Source organism: Globicephala melas, chromosome 19 (assembly GCF_963455315.2).
Source record: "Globicephala melas chromosome 19, mGloMel1.2, whole genome shotgun sequence".
Lineage (NCBI taxonomy): Eukaryota > Metazoa > Chordata > Mammalia > Artiodactyla > Delphinidae > Globicephala > Globicephala melas.
Window position 1 is genome coordinate 48,397,923 of NC_083332.1, and position 23,050 is coordinate 48,420,972.

Consider the following 23,050-nt stretch of genomic DNA (forward strand, 5'->3'; position numbering starts at 1 on the left):
TGTCTCCTCCACTTCTCCCTTTCAGTTGACTTGAGTGGGTATCAAAAGAGCCCAGGTTATGACATCTCCCCAGTCAAGACGCTTTCAATCTCATTTGAGTGAGATTGAATGTAATTGGATGAAGATGGAAGAGAAATTTATTTGAATCATTAGCTCTTTGTCCTTTGTATACTAATCATATATTAGTTAAGGGAGGGCTTTCCTGTACATTGTAGGTTTAGCAGCACTGTAGGCCCCTCCCCAGTAGATTCCAGAAACACCCCCCTCCCAAAGTGTGACAACCAAAAATGTCTCTAGGCGTTGCCAAATGTCCACTGGGGGGCAGAGTCACCTCTGGTTGAGAACTACAGATATTGAGAAACTAGAATATCAGAAAATTATCAATCTCCTAATGGTATCATTATGATCAGAAATGCCATAAAGGGTTTGTGATCTGCTGTTAAACATCACCTTAATAAGGATGTTACCAGAAATTATGGAAGACAGTCCTTGAGAGCCGAGACCAGTGTTGTTACCAAGATATTCACAGCTAACAATAGTGAGCAGCAGATGCTTTCTAAGCATGTTCCGTGTATTAACTCATTAGTTCTCCTGGCAACTCCAAGGAGTTGGTACGACTATTATTCTACCCACCCTACAGGTAAGGGAACTGAGACATGAGATGTTAAGGGACTTGCTGAGGTCACCCAACTGGTGATAGCAAAGTCACCCAGGCAACCCAGTTCTAGAGCCCACATTCTTTTTAAATTTATTTATTTTTGGCTGCGTTGGGTCTTCGTTGCTGTGCACGGGCTTTCTCTAGTTGTGGCGAGCAGGGGCTACTCTTCATTGCGGTGCGCAGGCTTCTCATCATGGTGGCTTCTCTTGTTGCAGAGCACGGGCTCTAGGCGCGTGGGCTTCAGTAGTTGTGGCACACAGGCTCAGTAGTGGTGGCTCGCGGGCTCTAGAGCACGTGCTCAGTCGTTGTGGTGCACGGGCTTAGTTGCTCTGTGGCATGTGGGATCTTCCCGGACCAGGGCTAGAACCCATGTCGCCTGCATTGGCAGGCAGATTCCCAACCACTGCGCCACTGGGGAAGCCCCCAATTAGGCATTTCAGGCCATTATGTTTTCTCTAGACATGAAAGAGCTCATTCCCCAAACCTAATTACTAGCCCTGAGAAATTTAGATCAAATTCATCCCTCATCTATGTTCAAACTCATCCTTAGATCTCATGCAGCTCAATAGGCTTGGGAGGCAAACAAATGCCTTCCTATTTGGGGGTTGGGGGCTGGAACAGATACCTCCAAAGTGGAAAGGCTGTTTTGCAGAGCACAGTCCTCTATACCCATCATGGGTTCTCAGCTCCCCGAATTCCCCATGTTTCATAACTGAGTGTACTGCCACTCGCATCCCTGAACTCTGGTGCCAGCCGCCTGAGCGCTTCAATAGGAGATGTTCCATTGCTCTCTAAGTCTCGCTCAGCACTGGGTCAGAGTTTTATTTATTTATCTATTTATTTTAAAGTTGAGGAGTTTATTAGGGAAATATGAAAGGTTAAGACACCTCAAGTGACAGAAAGAAAACTCTGAAAATGTCCCTTTTCAAGCCAAGTGGAGGCCTGGCCTTGACCTTCCCAAAAGGACAAGAAACTGATGGGTTAGCAACAACATTCTCTGGCAGCCACCTCACCAGGGCTCCTCAGCCAGGAATGCTTCCCACCCCTGGCCAAAGTTGGGGAGGAGACAGACTATTTATAGAAGCAATGCAGAGGCAATGAGAGCTGTAAGGAAAGGCTGAGAGAGAGAGAGAGAGAGAAAGGTGGGGAGGACCTGGACAGAGTCTCAGGCTTTTGGCTCTTAGCGCCTCAAATGTGTTGACAAGTAGTTGTACAAAGTGTTACTGAAGAGGTAAAGTGCCTACTGTTGTTTCTGAGAGTTCCCCTGGACTCCTTCCCACGCGCCACATCACACTGCTGGGTGTACATGGCAGAGCACAAAGGTCACAGTTTTGAAATAAAGAAAAACAAGAATAAGCCCTGTTGTTCTTTAAGGAGAGAGGAAGGAACTGAAGACTGCTGGGGCCTTTCCCACGAGGCCTTTTTGTTCTGCAAAAGCAACTTCCTAGCAGCAGCATGGCACAATTATAGGTGAGAGTCTCACCGCTTGTCACCCTCGCTTCATTCAGTGTACTCTATTCTCTGTTTAAGAGCTGTCAGTTTCTCGTTTAGTGTTGCGAGTCTTGAGTGGAGAAAGTCTGCGATATCAAACGAGTGGAGAAAGTCTGCGATTTTCTTGCTGCTGCTGGTGATGACCTCAATGTACTCCCAGCTCGCCCCGTCCTGGTGAACCTCGCGCTGCACTGGATCCTCTTGTCCCACCATGGCCGCTGCCTAAGGAAGCGCGACTAGGTCAGAGTTTTAGAGGTTATGTAGCATGATTTTATACTGCACAGTTTTATGTTATATAAAAGTGCCATTATAGTATTGTTATATATTCTCTAAACATTTTTGGGCAGGGTGCAATTTGAGGTTAAGGATAAGATGCTACAAACAAATAGAAATTAACTTAGACCAGAACTGTCCAATAGAACTTTTGCAGTGATGGAAATGATTTATATCTGTGCTGTCTGGTACAGTAGCCACTAGCCACACGTTGCTATTGAGTACTTGAAAGATGGCTAGTGCAACTGAAGAACTGAATTTTATTTTAATTCTAACTTATTTAAATCTAAACAGCTGCCAGTGGCTCCTATATAGGGTAGTGTATAGGCTGTCTTTCAAGAGGATGGCTACTAGCTGTCTGGACCTCATCTGACTTAGGACTTGGAATATAGGAAATTTAAAGCTGTTTTAAAGTAGATCTTAAATAAGATCCTGAGATCTCCATGTGGCTAGTCTCTTTCCTTGTCTTGGGACGGGTAACTCATTTGGAGATGGAAAAGCAAGCAGCTCTGTACTCCAGCATCCCACAGAGATGGTTCCTAAGGAAGTTGCTGACTTTAAGACAATTCAGGTAGAGGCTGAAATGTCAGAGGGGAAATCAGAGATGGTCGAGTCTATCACTGTCTCTCCCCCTCACTGGCCCTCTTCACTCTGTTTGCACCCTCACCTACTGCCCTGGCCTTATTTTCAACGTTGGGGAAATTTTCATAGTTTTGGAAGGTTTGGAGAGGCAAGAAGCATTTACCTGGGAGATTCTAGGCTCTCGAGGAGGGTCTAGAGTGGCTTGGGTTTAGGTATTAGGATAAATTCACTCCTTTAAAGCCCATATAAATTAACGTCAAAGACCCAGCTGGCAAAGGTGCCTCCTCAAGCATCTCAGGTGGTGGTGCAGCGCAAGAGCTACTCGGCGGAATGGAGAGGGAGAATTCCCATCTGCCACCAAGGGAGCTTTGTGAAGCGAGGACCATGTCAAAAGTGGGCGTGGGGACAAAAGGAAAGATGAAATAATGGTATCTCAGAATTGAATAAAGTGAAATGTTTCGAAAGTCAGGACCCAGTGGTTCACGCAGTTCCAGACATACAGAGACCTTCCTATTCCTTCCAACCTGAGGACAGCACCTGTGTGAGGAGGAAGCGCTTAGATACTTGGCATGTGCTGAAAAGTCACCTGTCTTGGAACAAGAAGGCAGAGAGTGCTGTTGCCCAGGGCAGGGTGTACCATCGTCAGGCTGGCTGTGGAAGAGTTACACAGAGTCAACTGATAAACATACAGAATCCCAGCCTCTCCTGGGAGATTCCATTTCCAGCAGAGCTGAGGTAGGGCATGGCAAAACACATCTTTAGCAGATGATTCTGATACACAAACTAGATCTGGGGAATCCTGCAAAGATTGGGGGAAACAACTTTTCTTGTTAGGGGAGGTGACCAGGAAGAGCTGAAGAGCACCAATCGTATTATAACCGAGGTCCTCTGGCTGAGGTATGAGATTAAAAGAACTCCAGAACCTAGAGTGATCCACCTGGTATTACTATAGCTTATGCTGCACACAAGAAAGGGCTTAGCTGCTAGCTGTCTACTTTCTACAAATTCTTAAGAGGACAGTGTATCGATCAGTATTGATCAGTTTAGACCTTAGTCCATCATCTGAACCAAACACTGTCTTAACATGTTTTTCTATGTGTGGGTGATAGATAATAATAAAAGATGAGAATATATATATTTATATATATATATATGTATAACTGGATCACTTTGCAATACACCTGAAACAACACAACATTGTGAATCAACTATATTTCAATAAAACGTTTTAAAAATTAAAAAGTAAAATATTCCAGTCAAAAAAATCTGTAAAGATGTTTAGGCTCTTAGTTAGGATCCCATAAGAATGAGCATTTACTACTAAGTAATTAGAAAGCATAAAAAGGTACACTCCAAACAGAACCTTATTTTGGAATTTTAGTGTTAACAGATGGCAGCTTCACAGGTTAAAATAGGAAAACACTGAGGGGAACAGATGTCCAAATTGGGCCCAGCCATCCCGTGAACTTAAAAGCTTCCTCTGGGGGCTTCCCTGGTGGCGCAGTGGTTGAGGGTCCGCCTGCCGATGCAGGGGACGCGGGTTCATGCCCCAGTCTGGGAAGATCCCACATGCCGCAGAGTGGCTGGACCCATGAGCCATGGCCGCTGACCCTGCGCGTCCGGAGCCTGTGCTCCGCAATGGGAGAGGCCACAACAGTGAGAGGGCCCGCATACCGCACAAAAAAAAAAAAAAAAAAAAAAAAAAGCTTCCTCTGTTGTGCAGAGATTTTGTTCCATATTTGTGGTAATGGATAGCTGTGATGGCCAAGCTCACAGGTAAGCATCCAACCCTGTTGCCCATTCTCTGAGGGCTCAGAGTTCACATCCCTGTTGAATGTGCTGATGGACTGTTTGGTGGGAGACCTATTTCCCTGGTTTTTCCTGTCTCTCTCCTTTCCCGCCGGGCAAGATGTGGACAGAAGAGTTTATGGATTTACTCCAGTGATACTGCATGGTGCCACATAGGGCCCAGACCACAAAGTCTCTGAGGTATACATAGGTAAGAAGGCCAAGAAGAGAATAAAGACATTACTTCTGCTTTGTTGCTGGATCGTGCCCCTCACATAACGGTCCTAGGTCTCTTCTCTAGATATGAGCAGAGACGCAAAGATTTCTCGACTTGAACATGTTTGGGCACAGCTCATGCTCACGCGTACGCTGACACACACAGTCGAGGCTCAGAAGCTGCCATCAGTTAACGTGGCTGAAGCGGGTGCCAGGTGGAGACAGAGCCTCCTCAGCCCTCTTGGTAGACTTGCTCAGCGGGGCTCCAGGTAGACAGAAGATTCAGCGACAGGTTTTTCTGCTCTTGCTGAGATGTGACAAGGTGGTAGCCCAGCAAATTCATGGTATTCCTGCAGACTTTCTGAAGCCGAGAAACCTTTTCATAAGGCAAGGACCAGCGCCAGGCCTGAGAGACATTGAGGGCATTCCTGGCATTTGTGTGGAAGGCATGCTCACCCATGCCCTTGCCTCGAGTGATGTTGTGCACCCAGGTCTGGAGCTGGGGCAGGAATTTCAACCCTGCATATTCATACATTCGGGCAGTCTGGGCCAGGGGGTCCCGGACCAAGTCCTCATAGCGCACGAGCAAGTAGCGCTGCCTCAGGGCTTTGGGCAAGGACTGCACAGCCTTGTAGATCTCCAGCTGGCTTTGGCAGATGACTTGCATTGCGTAATAGGGTTGATCCTCCTTTTTGAGTTTCTGCAGATGCTGCCCCATCACAATGTGGGTGTCAATCATGAGTTCCCCCGTGGTGTGTTCTCGGGAACGGAACACCGCCCGGGGGTCCCGGACCAGATGCACAATGTGCAGATTGAGGGAAGGGTCTCTCAGCAGCGGGTAGAGCACCTGCAGTTTGAAGAAACGGACCTCCTTGAGCACCACGTGGCTGTAGGTGCGGCAGGCCTTCTCCACCACCTCAAAGGGCTCTTGATTGCACAGAAGCTTACAGTGAGCCTGGGGTATGATCTTATCTCGCGGGAAGATGTTGCAGGCAGGTGGAGAACACAGGGCCCGGCTGCCTTCCCACTGGAAGAGGCTGGACTGTTTTCGGGGGCCAGGTTTCATGTAGGCATCAAAGACGCTCATGTCACACAGAAAGACGGCCCGTATGAGATCCCGCACTGCCATGTGCAACCTCTGGGGAGTACTTTGTGTGAAGGTCATCCAGACGTGCCAGGCAGGCTCCATCAGGTAGAAGACGTCTGGGTGCTGCCCAAAAAGCTGCCCTACGAAAGAAGAGCCAGAGCGCCACGAAGACAGGATGAGCACATGCACGTACGCGGGCTTGGGTTCTTCCTTCATCTGCAGGGAGTTGAAGTTGTGGGAGTACAGAAGGATGAATAGAACAAAGACAGCCATCTGGGAAGCCAGGAACAGTAGTAGCTTCATTTTTGGGGGCGGTGTCATGCTGAAGTAGAAGACCTTCAAGGAACAAGCAGAGGGGCTATGTTAGGCTAATGTTTTGGTATCTGGCTTCCATCCCATTTCTAGCCAAAGCTACTTTCTCCCTGACCCGCACCAAGGGACAATGTAGAATGCTGGAGCCTTCTTGCAATGAATTGCACAAATCCTTCTCGAAATTAATTCCTGTCCCTTGCAGTTAGTGTGTCAATAAGCACTATTTCTTTCTCTCTTTTTTTTTTTTTTTCTGGTACGCGGGTCTCTCACTGTTGTGGCCTCTCCCGTTGTGGAGCACAGGCTCTGGACGCGCAGGCCCAGCGGCCATGGCTCACGGGCCCAGCCGCTCCACAGCATGTGGGATCTTCCCGGACCGGGGCACGAACCCGCGTCCCCTGCATCGGCAGGCAGACTCTCAACCACTGCGCCACCAGGGAAGCCCAATAAGTACTATTTCTTTTTAAGCTCTTTCTTTTTAGTCTCTTTACTTCCTCCCTCCTGGTCCTTCTTGTCCATGGAGCTACAAAAATGTGTGAACTCAGCCATATTTCATGAATATAGGGAAAACAGTTTCACCCTGGTGACACACATGTCTTCACACAGGCCATGTAGGCAAAGCTTAACCACAGTCTGACCCAAGTTTTGGTTGAATGCCCCATGATTCCTTCAGAAACTACAGGAGATAAGCTGACTTCTGAGGAGCTGCCTTGAGGCCCGGCCACCCACCCCCATCGTGAGGGATAGTGCCAAGGCCATTTCTCACTACCCTCCTTCATCTCAATTAAGCACAGGACTTTCAATACCCTGAAGGATATGGCTGCAGAGTATAAAACTGCTTGGCTTTGGTTTGGAGTTGTCTCCTCAGTGGCAAAGTGCCCGTGGCACCTATCATCTGATCCCCTCTGATTTGGTCTCATCCTGTGGGACTAGGGACATGAGGAGCTGACCCAATGCTGTCCTCGTGTCTGTGTATGTAATAAACTATCTGAATCGATTTGGGTTGAATCGTTGTTGCATTAGCAGCCAACTGTATGAAACTGTGGCAAGCCAACCTAAGAGCTGCAATAGTGATGCTGTGGCCTGTTAGCCACTGTGCTGCTTCTTGGGGTAATGTTTGACCACTTGACACAACTTACTCAGGGTTCCTCAGTACAGTTGGGCATGTTGTATACTGCCCAACCCTAGGGAATGCCACTTCATCAAGAATTTAAGATATTTATTATTTAACAAAATGTCTGGTAGGTGACAGTTAAGTATCTTGGTTCAGTAGGATAAGTACATTAGGATGGTTTTCCAGTTCTTAGATGTTAAATATCTAGAGAAAGGAATTTCACTTTGTAATTTACACTAAGGCTTAAACAGACTGGTGGCAACGCTGAACTTACTCCCTTCACACCAGGGCTTTGTGTGAAAAGACCACTGTTCCCAGTGCCATGCTAGAATATTATTCCAGGGGAGCTCTTAACTATGGGTTGAGATGACTCTGGATCAATCTGGGTGACTTCCTGACATAAATAACTATTGAGAAATATAATATTTCACATAGTGTAAAATGTTAACAGTAGCAAGGTGCTAATTTGCATATCACTCTATACTCAAGAAATTCTTCCTTCAAGCTTTAATAAAGAAGAGAAAATATGTTTCTAGACAGTAATTGCAGCTGGGTTTAGGATATGCTATTCTCCTGGTGATAGGTCTCATCACCAATTTTTTTAAAGTTTTGAATAGCTAATAGTCACATGGTTCAAATTGTTTTTAAGAGTATCATTATCATGGACATTAAATCAGACTCAGAATTTAAAAGAAGGCTTCCTAAGATTCCACATGCAGGAAGGGAATAAGGACAGTGCTTCCCAGCCTGTAGCCTAGCCTGTCACACTCCAGGTCTTTTACATATTGAATATTAGGTGAGGGGAAATCCTATGACAACAGTTATGTCTCTGGAGGAGACCTATAGTCATAAATTGGAAAATTTCTAGAGCTATTTGTATGACATACTTTTTAAAAGGGTCATAGAATTTTTCTAGGGGAAAGAACACCTAAGAATTTTACCAGCTGCTGAATCAATAATCTCTTCTCTATTTACTGACAGCTAGTATTTATCTACGAGCTGGTGTTTTATCATCACTATACAGTGAAATATATACTTCCAACACCTGTCCTCCATCTGCCCATTTCCCAACTTGCCCCCAAATAGCAACTGGGTTCTTTTTTTTTAGCGGTACGCGGGTCTCTCACTGCTGTGGCCTCTCCCGTTGCGCAGCACAGGCTCTGGATGCACAGGCTCAGCGGCCATGGCTCACGGGCCCAGCCGCTCCGCGGCATGTGGGATCTTCCCGGACCGGGGCACGAACCCGTGTCCCCTGCATCAGCAGGCGGACTCTCAACCACTGCGCCACCAGGGAAGCCCCTGGGTTCATTTTTTAATGTGTCCTTTCAGTTGCTTTATGCGTACACAAGAAAATTCAAATGTCTATGTATTCTTAATTTTTCCCCTTTTGATAACACAAGAAGTTGCAAGTTATCCACACTGTGCTGCAACTTGCTTTGTTAACTTAACAATATGCCTTGGAGAGCTTTCCATGGGAGTACATAAGGCGTTTCCTCATTCCTTTTTACCACTGTGTAGAATTTTATTGTATAGATGTACCACAGTTTATTTAACCAGTGTCCACACTGATGAGCTTTTGGGTTGTTTCCAGTCTTTTGCCATTTCAAAAATTTCAATAATGACCTTTATGTTCATACATCATTATATAAGTATGTAAGCTTACTCCCCAGAAGTGGGATTGCTGAATCAAAGAGTACAGGTATGTGTACCTTTGGGATCTGTTGTCCAGACAGCCTTCATATTGGTCATAAACCATTCTGTGTGTCTAGAAGTCCAGAGATTCTAGAGAGTAAATTTTAGAGGAGGAATCGGGCAGTCACAGATGTGACTCTTGGAGTTTATAGCTTGCTTCCTGAAGAGGTAGAGCATGCTTTGCCAGCCCATGGACTTCCCTTGGAAGTCCCCTGAATCTTCTAGGAAGTGTGTAATGACCTCAACCAAACCTTGAGTGGCAATGGCCCAGAAACCCCTCTCTTGCATTCATTACAACGATGCATTTCCTCCACATGTGCCAGAAGATCCAGTGAGGATCATCTCTCCTACGTGCCAAAAAAACCCCACTTTGCTGTATGCCAGGAAAATGTCGATAAATGGGAATCCTTGTCTTGGCCCTGAAGGTTAGAATGGGGCCGGCTAAGATATGTTCCTATTCTTTTAAACTTGAGCCCAAGAGGAAATGATTAGAAACTAAGCCATTTTTGACAATGGCTCAAGAATACCCACCCCCCAGCCCCCCAAGTATTGAGGAAATGACTAGCAAGAGATCTTCTCCCAAAGGCAGTTATGAGTATGAGGAAAAGTTTGGAACAAAGATAGGAAATAATGGAGCAAAAGAGAGAGGAAAGAACTTGACCTGTGTATAATTATAAGGATAGAATTTTATATGCAGGGCCTATAATCGGCTCAGGAAAAAGCTAACATTTCCTAGGGACTAGCAACGTAGACCTTTCAAAAGTACGTCCTCCCTCCCCCTATCTGGCTTTGGGCCAGTTCAGTGTTTGAGAGGGCGAGCATGCTCTGAGCCCTCCTTGCCTGCCAATAGCACCTGGTGTCATGCCCATTCTCTCCCAGAGCTGGAGCCTGGCCTTTGAACTCATCCCCAGTTGTCCTCAGGCTTTAATAGACCACGGTTCTCAGGAATTCCCAAGGAAACACTCCGACTGCTTTCTCTGCTTTTTCTTTCCATGAGCAATTTCCCCGGCCAGAAGGAAAGTATGCTTTTGTAAAGTGAGTCCCATCTCTTGTCACTGGGATCTAGACGCAACCTGGATCTAAGCAACCCATGATGGGGCTGATGAGAACAGTCAGGGGACACTTTAGGGTGTGTCTCAGGGAAAGCTTATCCCTGCAGTCCCTGGAATCAGTGGTAGAGGTGGCTCCGGGAAGACAAGGAAACTCAAGGCTTTTCATGGCAGTTTCCTCTATTCTAACCATCATCTCTCCCCAGCTGTCCTATATTAACCTCCTCTGTAGTCCTTGGGGTCAGGAAGCATTTATGAGCGGTCTGTGATGTGACTTCCATCTCAGAGTCCCTAGTCCACCTTCCTGAGTGTTCTTTTTTGGCTATTTGATTGCATGCTTGAACCTGCCCTCCCTGTTATCTAATCCTGAATGTGCTAGCCTGGTCTTGATAGTAAGTGGCCTCTCTCTTCTGTCTCTCATTTCTCCCCCTCAGCTCTCCCCCTCATCCACTGCTGCCTTGAAAAACATCACGAAAGGGTGGTAGTGATGTAGCACCTACTTCAGGCACAGGGACTATGAGGCACCAGGATGGGTGACTCACCCAGCAGCCTGATTACAGAGGGCTGAATTATAGAGGACCCTCAAGTCCATATCGTGTAGCCTATTAGAAACAAAATGATGAATTCTGAGGAAAAAACCAAACATACATCAATTTAAGAGCCCTGGATTCCAGCCGCTGACAAATTTCTAATTTATATTTCCCAGTGAGATTATGCCCCCCAAACCAGAAATTAGAGATGGCAGAAGACATTTGCACAGAGAGAGAGGAGAGCTGGATCGGGGAGACCTGCATCCACACATATAGCTGCAGAACCTGGAAACCTGTGAGATAAGCAGCTGGGCAAAGGGTATCCGTACAATAACAAGCTCTAACTAGACTGAAGGGACTTTGCAATTTCTGTGTCTCTAGTAACAACGACAGTGCCTGGCGTCTAGTAGGGGCTCAAGAAACATCTATTGAATGAATGACTGAATGAACAAACATTTGTAGCGGTTTTTTTTTTTACTATTTGAGGTGCCCTCACTGACCTGGGTAAGGAAAGCAGGACAAGATATTTTTTTTTATTTTGCACATATAAAAGTATTTAACTTCCAATTAGAAGTTCCAGACTTATCCACAGCCTTACAAGATAGAAGTCTCTTCTACCTTGGCTGACTCACTGGTCTCAAATTTAATCTTATTTTACATCTGAACAGGGCTCCACAACTTTGAAAGCCCTTTCAGCCACCGTAATGACAACAGTCCAATTAAATATATAGAACAGTGATGAGCCACACCTGTGTTTCAGAATAAGTGAACTTTAATTAATTGACTCAACGATAGAAATAGCCCCGTCTGATCAGACCCGGATCTTTTGGGTCCCAGGTCTGAGAATTCAGTTATCACACTAAATCTTACCTGAGCTAGAGAAAATCTGTAGCTCCCAGCACCTCCCGTCCCTACTCCCCCAACACCTGAGCAGAGGAGAAGCTGCAAGAAGTACAGAGATCCAAAGCCAGCATCTGAATGAGTAAAACACGTCAGGGGGACTAGCTACAAAAATATACATCGGAATAGCCCTACTCACATTCTAGGCTCTTTCTTAACTCTTTTAGGGATAGAGCTGAGTGGGGAGAGGGGAGCTGCTGGCAGGCAGCTTGTGCTTTTCGGGGAAGATTATCCTGGTGATTCTGATTCAACCCCCCACCAACACCTCCCCTCCGCCATCGCCCAGAAAATTCCCAGCTTAGTTGCCCCAGGTTATCTGATACTCCGCCCCAAGAACCTGGGAATAATGGCCCTGCTTTGGAGGTGTAGAGAAAATTCTCTCCTTACCTTGTTAATGGCTTAGGCTTCCCCACTGCTCTAAAGGCTCACTGCTAGCCAAGTTGTGCAGCTTTTGTCCTCTGACTCACCAACTCTCCTCTCAGCTTCCTCCTCCTCCTTGCATCTTGCATAACCATGCCTACTCAGAGCAAATTCCACTGCCTTCTTTCTCTGGCAAAAAATTACCCACCTTCCAAGACAGGGTTAAGAAAGCATCGCTCCCAGAGAGACTTGATATTAGCAGCTTTAACCCTGAGATACTCAAGGGGTGGGGAGACTCTGCTGGAGTGGGCGGGGCCCGGAGAAGCAAAGGAGGAAGCATTCTCTCCCACCACTGGGAGGCGATCCTGGAATGTAGATCCCTTGAAGGCAGCTGAATAGGTTAACTACCTTAGGGCAAAGTGGAAAAAGAAAAGGGACCCCAGAAGTAGATGAGGTTGATAGGGAAATCGCAGGACAGTGACAGCCAAAATGGACACAGTGTGAAACCTTGCTCTTATCTCTGCTGCAAAAAGAGGAGAAAACCTGGAAGCGATTTCTGGATTCCACCTTCCTGCTCACTTCACTGGATTTAGGGAGAAAACATTTTTTTTGGCCTCTGTGTCTTATTCAACATCTTCACCCTTCTTGCAGGAGGTAGTAACTAGAGCTATTACATAGATGTAATAACTCGTTTTATGGGAGGACACATATGTATTGGCGTTTAGTTGGGGTACGGGAAAAGAAATTTCCCCCTCAAGAAAAAAAGAAACAAGTTATCATGAAAAATTGTATCTTCTTACTAGCTGTGTGTACTCGGGCAAATCACACAACTACTCTGAGCTACTTTACATGATTGTTGTGAGTGTAAAACAATAGGTGAATTTTTATTTTTATTTACTTATTTTTGGCTGTGTTGGGTCTTTGTTGCTGCGCGTGGGCTTTCTCTAGTTGTGGTGAGCGGCGGCTACTCTTCGTTGTGGTACGCGGTCTTCTCATTGCGGTGGCTTCTCTTGTTGTGGAACACAGGCTCTAGGTGCGTGGGATTAGTTGCTCCATGGCACGTGGGATCTTCCCAGACCAGGGATCGAACCTGTGTCCCGTGCATTGGCAGGTGGATTTTTAACCACTGCGCCACCAGAGAAGTCTCGATAGGTGAATTTAAATATATATATATATTTAATTGAAGTGTAGCTGATTTACAATGTTGTGCCAATCTCTGCTCTATAGCAAAGTGACTCAGTTTAGGTGAATTTTTTATTCAATTAAATTAAACTTAGAGCTTCTCTGGTTTTTTCCAGGGAAATTTTTTTCCAGTAAGTTCCAAATAGCAAAACTGGAATTTGCCAGGCACAGGCAATTATTAATATAGCATTTACAGTGTATTTACAACTATTTACATAGCATTTACATTGTATTACAATGTAATCTCGAGATGATTTAAAGTATACAGGGGGATGTGTATAGGTTATATGCATATACTATACCATTTTATATAAGGAACTTGAGCATGGTATCAGCGAGGGTCCTGGAACCAATTCCCTTGCAGATACGGAGGAAGGGTTGATTGTACAGGCAAAAATATGCAGATCAATAAAGGGAAGTCTTCAGGTCAAAGGCCAGATTATATAAAGCAACACACCAGAAGTCCCAAGCCTTGAGTCAGCCACGAAAAATAGCCTGTATAGCTTCCAGGACACTGATTAATTCAGAAACTGTTCGATAAATGTTTACTCCCTTTCACAGAGAGGGGAGATCCAGAAGAGAAGTCGCCTATAGTGTAGCACAGGCACAAACTGACTTCTCTTTCGTGGGCGGCTAAGAGCCTCTTACACTGTATATTCTTGGACTATGTCAGGTAGTCATAGATTCAGCCACTGGATTTGTCACATTATTAACTTCATAATCACTGTGTAATTCACACAGACCTTTATATAGTCCTTTCTTCCTGGAGGCGAGTTTATTGTTGGAATTAAATGGACTGCCACTCCCTGGGGAAGATAGAACCAACATTTCGCTTGGCTCATCTTGGCTATGAGGAAGGAAAAACAAGATGAGGAAGCTCTTTTTACAACATGTACAGGAATAAAGGTAAATTGTGGTGGAGTGTAAAAGCGACTGATTTTGGAGTCAGACGTCTGGGCAAGTCATTCCACCTCTCTGAGCCCTAGAATATCACTGTAAAATAAGGTGTAAAGTATCAGTGTAAAATATATGTTCACCTAATGGAATTCTTGTGAATGTTAGGATTGGATTCATGCATATAACACCCCTAACACAATATTATGACAATAATGAGTTTAAAAGTGGTAGTTATTATAGAATCATAATAACACCTCTTTTTTTCTTTCTCGGCTGTTGGCTTATTTTCCAAGGCCTTGAAAGAGAGAACAGGCAGAGTTGTGTGAGTCCTGGGATAATCTAGGCAGTATATTTGTTGGTTTCAATCAGCTGAGCCCCCTAAGGCCTTATCATAAGCACCATAAGCACCACCTGTGGTGGTGCCTTGTATTGATTTCAGTCGTGTGGCCTTCTCTCCCTTCCTGTTTCTCTCTAGCAGGTGGAAGAGAAATTTCTCTTCCTCGAGGTGACTCCATTGCAGAGACGTAAATTGAAGAGCAAAACTGGGCCGTTGGTAGTTCTGCTTTTATTCTTACTATAAAAGTAATACTTGTTAATTATAAAAAATTTGAAAAATACAAAATGTATAAAGAAGACAACACAAATCTCTTTACATTTTGCTGCCGAGAGAAGAGAACCATTGATCGTTTTTCCCAAGCCTGCAGAAATCTGAATAATTGGGATCACACTGAAAATATAGTTTTGTATTTATTTTTCCTTAGTCTTTAAAACATTTTAAATTATGAAATTAAAATTAAGGTATAAAGGTACAATTTAACAAATGATATAAAGGAACTACCACTCCAAAATAAAACACCCAAAAAACAGAACATTGCCAAAGCTGCCTCAGTATCTCTTCACTCTCACGTCCTCCCCCTTCCCTCATCATTCAGAGGTGACCACTTCCAAGGTAAGCAGCTCCTTATTCTTCCATATAGTTTATCACCTTAAGCAGTACAATTGAATTTTCCCCAAATTGACCTCTTTCTAGGTAGAATTATAGCACATGTATTCTTTTGAGATTTGCTTTTTTCATTTCATTTTATCCTTGTAAGTTTCATCACATTGTTACATACAGTTATGGCTTTTTTTTTATTACTGTGTAATATTCCATGTATAAATATGCCACAATTTGTCCATGCTCATGTTAATGGACATTTGAGTTGTTCATAGTTTGGAACTATGACTGAATATTCTTGACATGTCTCCTGGCACACGTTTATACATGTGTCTCTAATAGAGGCTGGGTCGTGGGGGTTAGATCTGCTTTTTTCACTCACATTATATTGTGAGCATTTACCCATCTCAACACATATTTATGGGAGACATTACTTTGAATGGATTTATCATATGCCAGTATTCCAGGATTCTATTGACAGATGTTTAGATTGTTTCCAATTTTTCCTTATTGCATTTGCATATAATTCTGTGACAAATACAGTGATTTTTTTTTTTTTTTGGTTGTGTTGGGTCTTTGTTGCTGTGTGTGGGCTTTCTCTAGTTGCGGCGAGAGGGGGGCTACTCTTTGTTGCGGTGCACGGGCTCTAGGCGCACAGACTTCAGTAGTTGTGGCACGCGGGCTTCAGTAGTTGTGGCTCGCAGGCTCTAGAGCACAGTCTCAGTAGTTGTGGTGCACGGGCTTAGTTGCTCCACGGCATGTGGAATCTTCCTGGACCAGGGATCAAACCCTTGTCCCCTGCATTGGCAGGCAGATTCTTAACCACTGTGCTACCAGGGAAGTCCCAAACACAATGTTCTTAATGATTAATGAAGCACCTCCCACAGTGCTCAGTGCAAGTAGCCATCACACCTCCTTCCTTCGTGTAATACCACAGATCTTAGCCTCTTTAATTTGTGATTCATGAGTCAGTTAGGAAGAACTCCTGGAAAGGCTGGCTGGAAGCAGTCGTTAAGAAATAGGTATTCATGGGACTTCCCTGGCAGTCCAGTGGTTAAGACTTCACACTACCAATGCAGGGGGTGTGGGTTCAATCCCTGGTTGGGGAACTAAGATCCCCTATGCTGTGTGGCACAGCCAAAAAAAAAAAAAAGAAATAGGTAATTAGTCGAAAACTCAGGGTATCCAAAACAGAGGGCACTTCCAAAAAGGAATTATGGAGCGTGAAGGTTATGAAAGAAGATCATTGTAGCTACTGCTCCTTCAGAGCTTGCGACAAACCAGGTACTATACTTCACACTTATTTGGGTTATCACATTGTCTTTGCCATGGCCTTAGAAGGTAAATTTCATAATTTCCAAATGATGGAATAGAGGTTTGGAGAAGTTAAATAATGTATCCACAGTTACATGGTTTATAGTGGCAAAATCTGGACTCAACCCCAGGTCTGTTGAAAGCCCAGGCTTACTCATCAGGTAATGTTACCTTCCTACATGACCATGGACCATTTCTTTAAGGCAGCACTGTCCAATAGAACTTTCTGTGGTGAGGAATGTTTTTGCACAAATACAGTGGCAACTACCACTTGTGGACATTGGACACTTGAAATGTGGCTAATGCTACCATTTTGGAAAGTGCAGATAAGTTTGTACAGATCCAGTCCTTTTTTTTGTTTTTGCTTTCAATTCTGTTTATTTTTTTAAGTCTGTCTTGAAAATACAAACAATGTGATTAATTGTGCCTTAAACAAAATCAGTGTCTAAACAAATTCAGTATCTAAACACATCTTCACCAACGATATTAGGGAAAAGGGAAGGAATTTCAAAACACAGACCAGGAAACAATCACAAAATACAGGTTTAATTACTACTGTTAAAAATTAAAAAAAAAATTAGAAAAAAGAAACTACCAAGAAAACAATCGTAAGTACTTGAGTAAGTCTCGCTATTCTGAATAATGTAACATCTTTTCTAAATTGTAGACTTAGAAGTTTTAGAACACACAGACACTAAGGAAAAGAAAGGCTAGTTCCTTGGGAATTACTATCCAGTAAGATACAATTACTTCAGGATAACAGAAGCAGAACCTTCCTTACAATTAGATTTTAACAAATGATTTTGCCGCTAATAGAAATGGGGAATGTATGAATGACAAGTTTTGGAGGGTGAAAGAAAAAAAAATGGACTGAAGGTAAGCACTGGATACAGAACTGAGGTTTGCTTATTTTTCACAACCAAAAATAAGCAAGTTAAACTATCTTGTACAAATCAAGCTTGATACTAAGTATGCAAACAGAAGCATAAACATTTGTAACTAATCACACCCATGAAAGACTAGGTTAACACTCCAAACACAGTATTGCTACTAGTGGACATACAAGGCAGAAATTTCTAAAATACTGTTACACAGATGAGTAATGTTAGTATAAATTCTTTATTTACATTAAAATCTGTTTCAGGGGGCTTCCCTGGTGGCGCAGTGGTTGAGAGTCCAAAATAACATTTTCTGTCAGAGATAATATGGACAAAAATTGTGTGCTGAACAGAAAGTTTTGAAACTGCTTAAAATGCACCTACTGTTTAAAGCAAACAAGTTTAACAAGTGTAAATTTATACTGCGAGTCCTTAGTGGTCATATATGAATAACTGCACATTTCTTTTTTTGTAAACCTCAGCAACTATATTCACACATCAAGAGTTGTCAGTGAGCTCAGTCTTAAACTACACCTTTTTTTTTTTTTTTTTTTTTGCGGTACGCGGGCCCCTCACCGCTGCGGCCTCTCCCGCCGCGGAGCACAGGCTCCAGACGCGCAGGCCCAGCGGCCATGGCCCACGGGCCCAGACGCTCCGCGACATGCGGGATCCTCCCGGACCGGGGCACAAACCCGCGTCCCCTGCATCGGCAGGCAGACCCCCAACCACTGCGCCACCAGGGAAGCCCTGTCTGCTAAAGATTTTTATCTCAACTTTAAATCTTCCTAAAATGCCAACATCCCAAAATAAAATTTAGTATCACCTGACTGTAGACTGAATAAACCTTCAACATCAATCCTTAGCACCTCAAATAATGACACAAAGTCATAACACATTTTTTTTCATGTAAGGACCAAGCAGTTTTAAAAACAATCTAGGGCTTCCCTGGTGGTGCAGTGGTTGAGAGTCCGCCTACTGATGCAGGGGACGCGGGTTCGTGCCCGGGTCCGGGAAGATCCCACATGCCGCGGAGCGGCTGGGCCCGTGAGCCATGGCCGCTGAGCCTGCGCGTCCGGAGCCTGTGCTCCGCAACGGGAGAGGCTACAACAGTGAGAGGCCCGCGTACCGCAAAAAAACAAAACAAAAACAATCTAAATGGCCTCAAAGCATTCCCAAACTTACATGAAAATTTGAGTACACATAATACTTCCAAAGAGTAGGATTGTTTTAAGATTCTCTTTGGATTCTAAGAATAACCATTTTGTTCATTTTTAAATAAATTATTTTACGAAAATAAACAATTGAGGATGTTTTTTGTTTTTAGTTTACCCAGGCAAAGGCCTTTGTGTTGCGCAGGCAAAGGCAACCACAATGTACACGCAGGCTAGATTGTAACCTGTCCGCACAGAGCAAATCAAGAGCGAGCAAGCCAAAAGGGACAAATGAAGCCTCCAATCTGATTTAAGCTCTTGTAACTATGGCTCCTAGGGCAGCTTATTCCTGCCCTCTAGGTCTAAGATTGTGGGACGCAGTTCCAAACCTACCAAAAATGGAAGCCAAGGGCATAAGCTGACAGGCAGGCAAAAAGATCTTTTGACAGGAATCACTCCATGAGTTAGGGAAGTGGATGAAAGTGAGGGGAATATAACGAAGATTCTAGAATAAAGGCAGTGGCAGGATTAAGGAGAAGCCTTAGGAAGGGTTCTCACACTTCTAAAGTATACATGTTAACTAGGTGAGGACAAAAGTACAGTCCCCAGATTCAAATGAAATTTTAAATAATTATACGAGTGCCTACAGGCCAGAGTTAAATCCCTAGCAGTACTATTAATATCAGATGTTATCAAGAGTGAACTGGAAACAGATTTTGTTTGTGCCTTTCCACAGACATTGAAGTCAAAGGAAGAAATTGCACCTACAACTAAGAACTAAGAGGCCCAAATACCACCTTCATAAACCTTTGACCATAAATTTCCAAATTTGTGCTCTCATTTAGTTGAAGTTGCATTTATCCTAATTTACTGACATTTTTGTTTAAGTATGCCTACATTTTAAAAAATGGTGATTAGTTTTGAAATTTAAGATAAAACTTCTAGAACCTTCACCGAGATTACTATTAAAACCCTTAGTATAAAAGATTTCTGTGATCCTTACAATTGATGGAAACCCTACTACTTTCACATTTTTTAATTTATATTTTCTGAAATATTAATGGTCAGATATCCCCAACTGCTAAAGAAAATATAGTATGATCTGGTTTCCCAAAATCGAAACATGGTTAATAATGAAAAAAATTGTATTTACACAAAATAGCCTGAAAAATTAAAAAGAACGGTGTATCCTAGGTCCTACAGGGGAGGGAAAAGCAGCATCATAAATAAGTTCAAATTGAAAATTTGGAGTTTTTGTCCTGTGCCCCATGCTATTTATTCACTGCCATATTTTAAAAACAACAATTATGTTATCCGCATTTCTTCCTCATTCAGGTCAGCTTGGCTTTCTTCTTTGCAGGTCCTTTGTGCCCTTTGGCCTTTCTTCTTAAATTCCGCCTGTCGACCACAGGCACTTCCACTTCTATCTCCTCTGAGCTGCTTATCCACAGTCTTCTCTGTTGATTGTGTCAACTGATCTAGTTGCTCAGAAGATGCTTCAGACTGCTCCTCTGACTGGCTCTTCTGTCCTGCATTCTGTGCAAATGGCACATCTTCAAGTTCAACCTCTATTAAAGAGCTCTGAGGAAGAGCTGGAGATGTTTCCTGAGGCTCGGCTACCCCCTCCTCACCCTGGTCTTCCAATGAGGCAGTAGTGTTGGGTGATACATTTTCAGAAAATTCAGTTATCACGGAGTTTGGAAAACCATTCTTCATTTGGGATAGTAGCCACATTGTCTGAACTCCCAAAATGTGCTTTCTTTCTTGAAACTAGAGGCAGCCACTCTTCAGTGTGCCCCTTGTCATCAGATGGGCCTTCATTTAGCAACATTTCTGAGTCAGTTACATGTGAAGTCTTATCCTGTGCAACAGCCTCAGGAGATTTTGAAGATTCTACCACCAGTGGAACAAGATTCGTAGAGTCTTCACTGGCATTAAAAGACTGCAATTTTATTATATTTTATTTTTTATTTTTATTATTTTTTTTTTTGCGGTACACGGGCCTCTCACTGTTGTGGCCTCTCCCATTGAGGGGCACAGGCTCCAGACGCGCAGGCTCAGCGGCCATGACTCACGGGCCCAGCCTCTCCGCGGCATGTGGGATCTTCCCGGACCGGGACACGAACCCGTGTCCCCTGCATCGGCAGGCGGACTCTCAACCACTGCACCACCAGGGAAGCCCCAAAACTGCAATTTTAATTCTTCACCTAAAACTTCACTAGTGGAGTCCTCCTCTTCTGTTATAGGTGAAGTCTTAAGAGTATCAACCATTATCTCACCATTCATAGGCTCTAATTCAGATTCCTTTTCACCTTCTTGCTTTTCCAGGCCTGGCTGGGTTTCTGGTGCTGGTCAAACATTTGTATCACTACTTTCATCTTCAGATTCAATCACAGTCTGTTAGGGTTCTTCTTCCAAGAATTTTTCTGAGCTCTCTGATATTTGTGCAGTAGACTCCAATTTGTTCACTGAAGCTGTAGGTGAAGTCTGGGGAGTCTTTTCGTCTTCCCCTCGAGAACTACTAAATTCAGAATCCTGAAACCGTTTTCCAATCTTTGGCTGCTTTAGATGACTACTTCGAGTACGAGTGGAAACAGGTGTTTTATCGTGACCTTCAGAAGTGCTTGCAAAGGCATCTTTTAGAGAATCAATAGTTAGCTGCATCTCACTAGACAAACTGTCTTCAGCTCCTGCTTCATAGTTTGGAACAGATGCAAGACCATATTCTCCAGACACAGGTCTTTTAGCTTCATTTTGAGAAACTGCAGTCATTTTACATGTTTCTCTTTGTAATGCTCTGGTGATTGGTATTCTCTGGTACCAGTGTCCAACACCTTCAACTTCCCAAAGCAGTTCATGGTCTCCTGGATATTTTTCAAAGTACTGGTTGCAAGCTGTGTACATAAGAGAGGTCAGTGGATACCACAAGCCAAGTGCATCTTCTGTGAAGGAATCAACAAGTCCTCCAGCATATGAAGCCCAAAGTCTTTCCCTCTATATTTCTTTCTTATGAACATTGTATCAAGAACTGGCAGTTGGTAGCTTTGGGTAAGAAACAAGGCACATATGCTTCCTGTAGGCTTAACTGGATAAAACCCAGTGGCCTCTCCTTTCTTCCACAGAATCTTAGCATAATCAGTACTGCTGTGACCCAGGAATGGGATCTCATTTCTCTCCATTTCCTGCTTTCTGTAAATAATTCGATTCAGTACAGAACGCCTCTCTCCCCAAGAGTTCTCACCTGCTTAAGTCTCTCTCTAGAAGGGACAGATGTTTTCACAGTATCATCAATAGCCCACCACTGATCAGCAAGGTAAAGTGCCGCAGCTGTGAGTGAGTCCTCGGGTGCAGAAAGAGCAAGAACTTTCTGGGTCTGATCTCCACCATAGAGAGGTACAAAGCTAATTTGACAGGCTAATAGGAATCGTAATATTGAGAAGAGAAGAACATTCAGGATTTTCAGGGTCCCCACACCTGAGATCTGACATGTAATCTTCAGCAGAATTTTCCATTTCCTCATGACTGCAATTATCCAGCATATCCACAGGGAATGCCATCCTCTCGGACGCGCCTCCTGAGCCCGGGAAAGGAGGCGGAGCCGCGGGAATGAATGAAGCCGGCGGCGGCTCGCTGGCGACCCCCGGCCGGGACCGGCCTGCGCCGCTCGCGGCTACCGGGGCCGGTACAGCCGCCTGCCCCTCGCCCGGGACGCCCGGCTCCTCCAGTCCCTTTCTTCTTGAGTCTCAGAGAATCTGATGAAAGATAAAGACCTTCTCTCTAGAAAAACGCACATTTGCAAATCATCCAATTTCAAGGGGTCCCAAGTTAAGAATCCTTACAAAAGTCTGCACGCACTTCAGGTGCTTCCCAAACTGTGATTTTGTGGAGAGAGCTTTCTCCCAGGGACCACTATACAGCAGAGCTCTGAGCTCCATCAGTTGCTCTTGGATCTTTACAGTCTGGGGACCCATCTGAATGGTGAAGAAATCCTTGGTCAGCCCCTGAACCAGAGTCTGATTTTCTCAAGAGACCAAGAAGGATTTCTATGCTGGTTACACTACGTATTCCTGCTACCTTCACCCAGACCATCACTCCTTGTGTACTAGGATCGGAGTTTCTCAACTGCTGTACTTGGCTACCTGTCTTTCCTGTCCACAGTGACACTAAAAGCACAGTCCAGCTTTCCTTGCGTTCCTTTTCACGTAGGGGCTCCAGCACTCCTCATTTCACTCAGTATGCCTCAGCCTGCAGTGTGGATGTTAGGGCCTGAAACTTGAGTGACGTTACACTCCCTCCATTGTTCACCAGCCCTGTGTGGCTTACCAAAGCCTGGTGTCAGTCCCAACCAGGGTACTGGCTAAGCGGCTGGGTTTAAAGAATGAATTCTGGAGGACTGGAGCTTTCTGTTTGGGCTAAGCATCTGTAGACGGTAGCAGTTAGTTGGACCTTAGCATCCTAGGGAGCCAAGACCTTCTGAAGAAGTATGCCGGGAAGGGAATCTTGGTTGCTGTAAATCCTATTATCAAATGGACAACGGCCTTCAGTAGAACTTGCTTCCTTGAGCTGGGCCCTGAGGGAGGACACCTGGGTGGGGATCCCCTGGAAATAGGATAGCCCCTATCTCTGTATTAGAAGTATCTAT

General features: G+C 44.3%; 2 protein-coding genes and 2 pseudogenes across 4 annotated transcripts in view; 1 reads left to right on the top strand and 3 right to left on the bottom strand.

Moving 5' to 3' along the window:
- Window positions 1-23,050, top strand: part of ZNF19 (zinc finger protein 19) — a 132,964-nt gene that overhangs the window by 21,295 nt on the left and 88,619 nt on the right. The window lies entirely within an intron of this gene.
- On the bottom strand, window positions 1,959-2,362 carry LOC115856850 (probable protein BRICK1 pseudogene; annotated as a pseudogene).
- On the bottom strand, window positions 4,721-12,189 carry CHST4 (carbohydrate sulfotransferase 4). The gene is made up of 2 exons (XM_030863435.2): window positions 12,077-12,189; window positions 4,721-6,431 (listed from the first exon to the last, which is right to left on the bottom strand). Exon 2 carries the CDS (start codon window positions 6,414-6,416, stop codon window positions 5,241-5,243), a length of 1,176 nt encoding a protein of 391 aa, XP_030719295.1. The 5' UTR covers window positions 6,417-6,431; window positions 12,077-12,189; the 3' UTR covers window positions 4,721-5,240.
- On the bottom strand, window positions 19,740-21,965 carry LOC115856844 (soluble lamin-associated protein of 75 kDa-like; annotated as a pseudogene).

What these genes read in the sequence shown, in the direction of transcription:
- CHST4 (XM_030863435.2), bottom strand. Translation starts at nt 6,416, where the DNA reads ATGACACCGCCCCCAAAAATGAAGCTACTACTGTTCCTGGCTTCCCAG.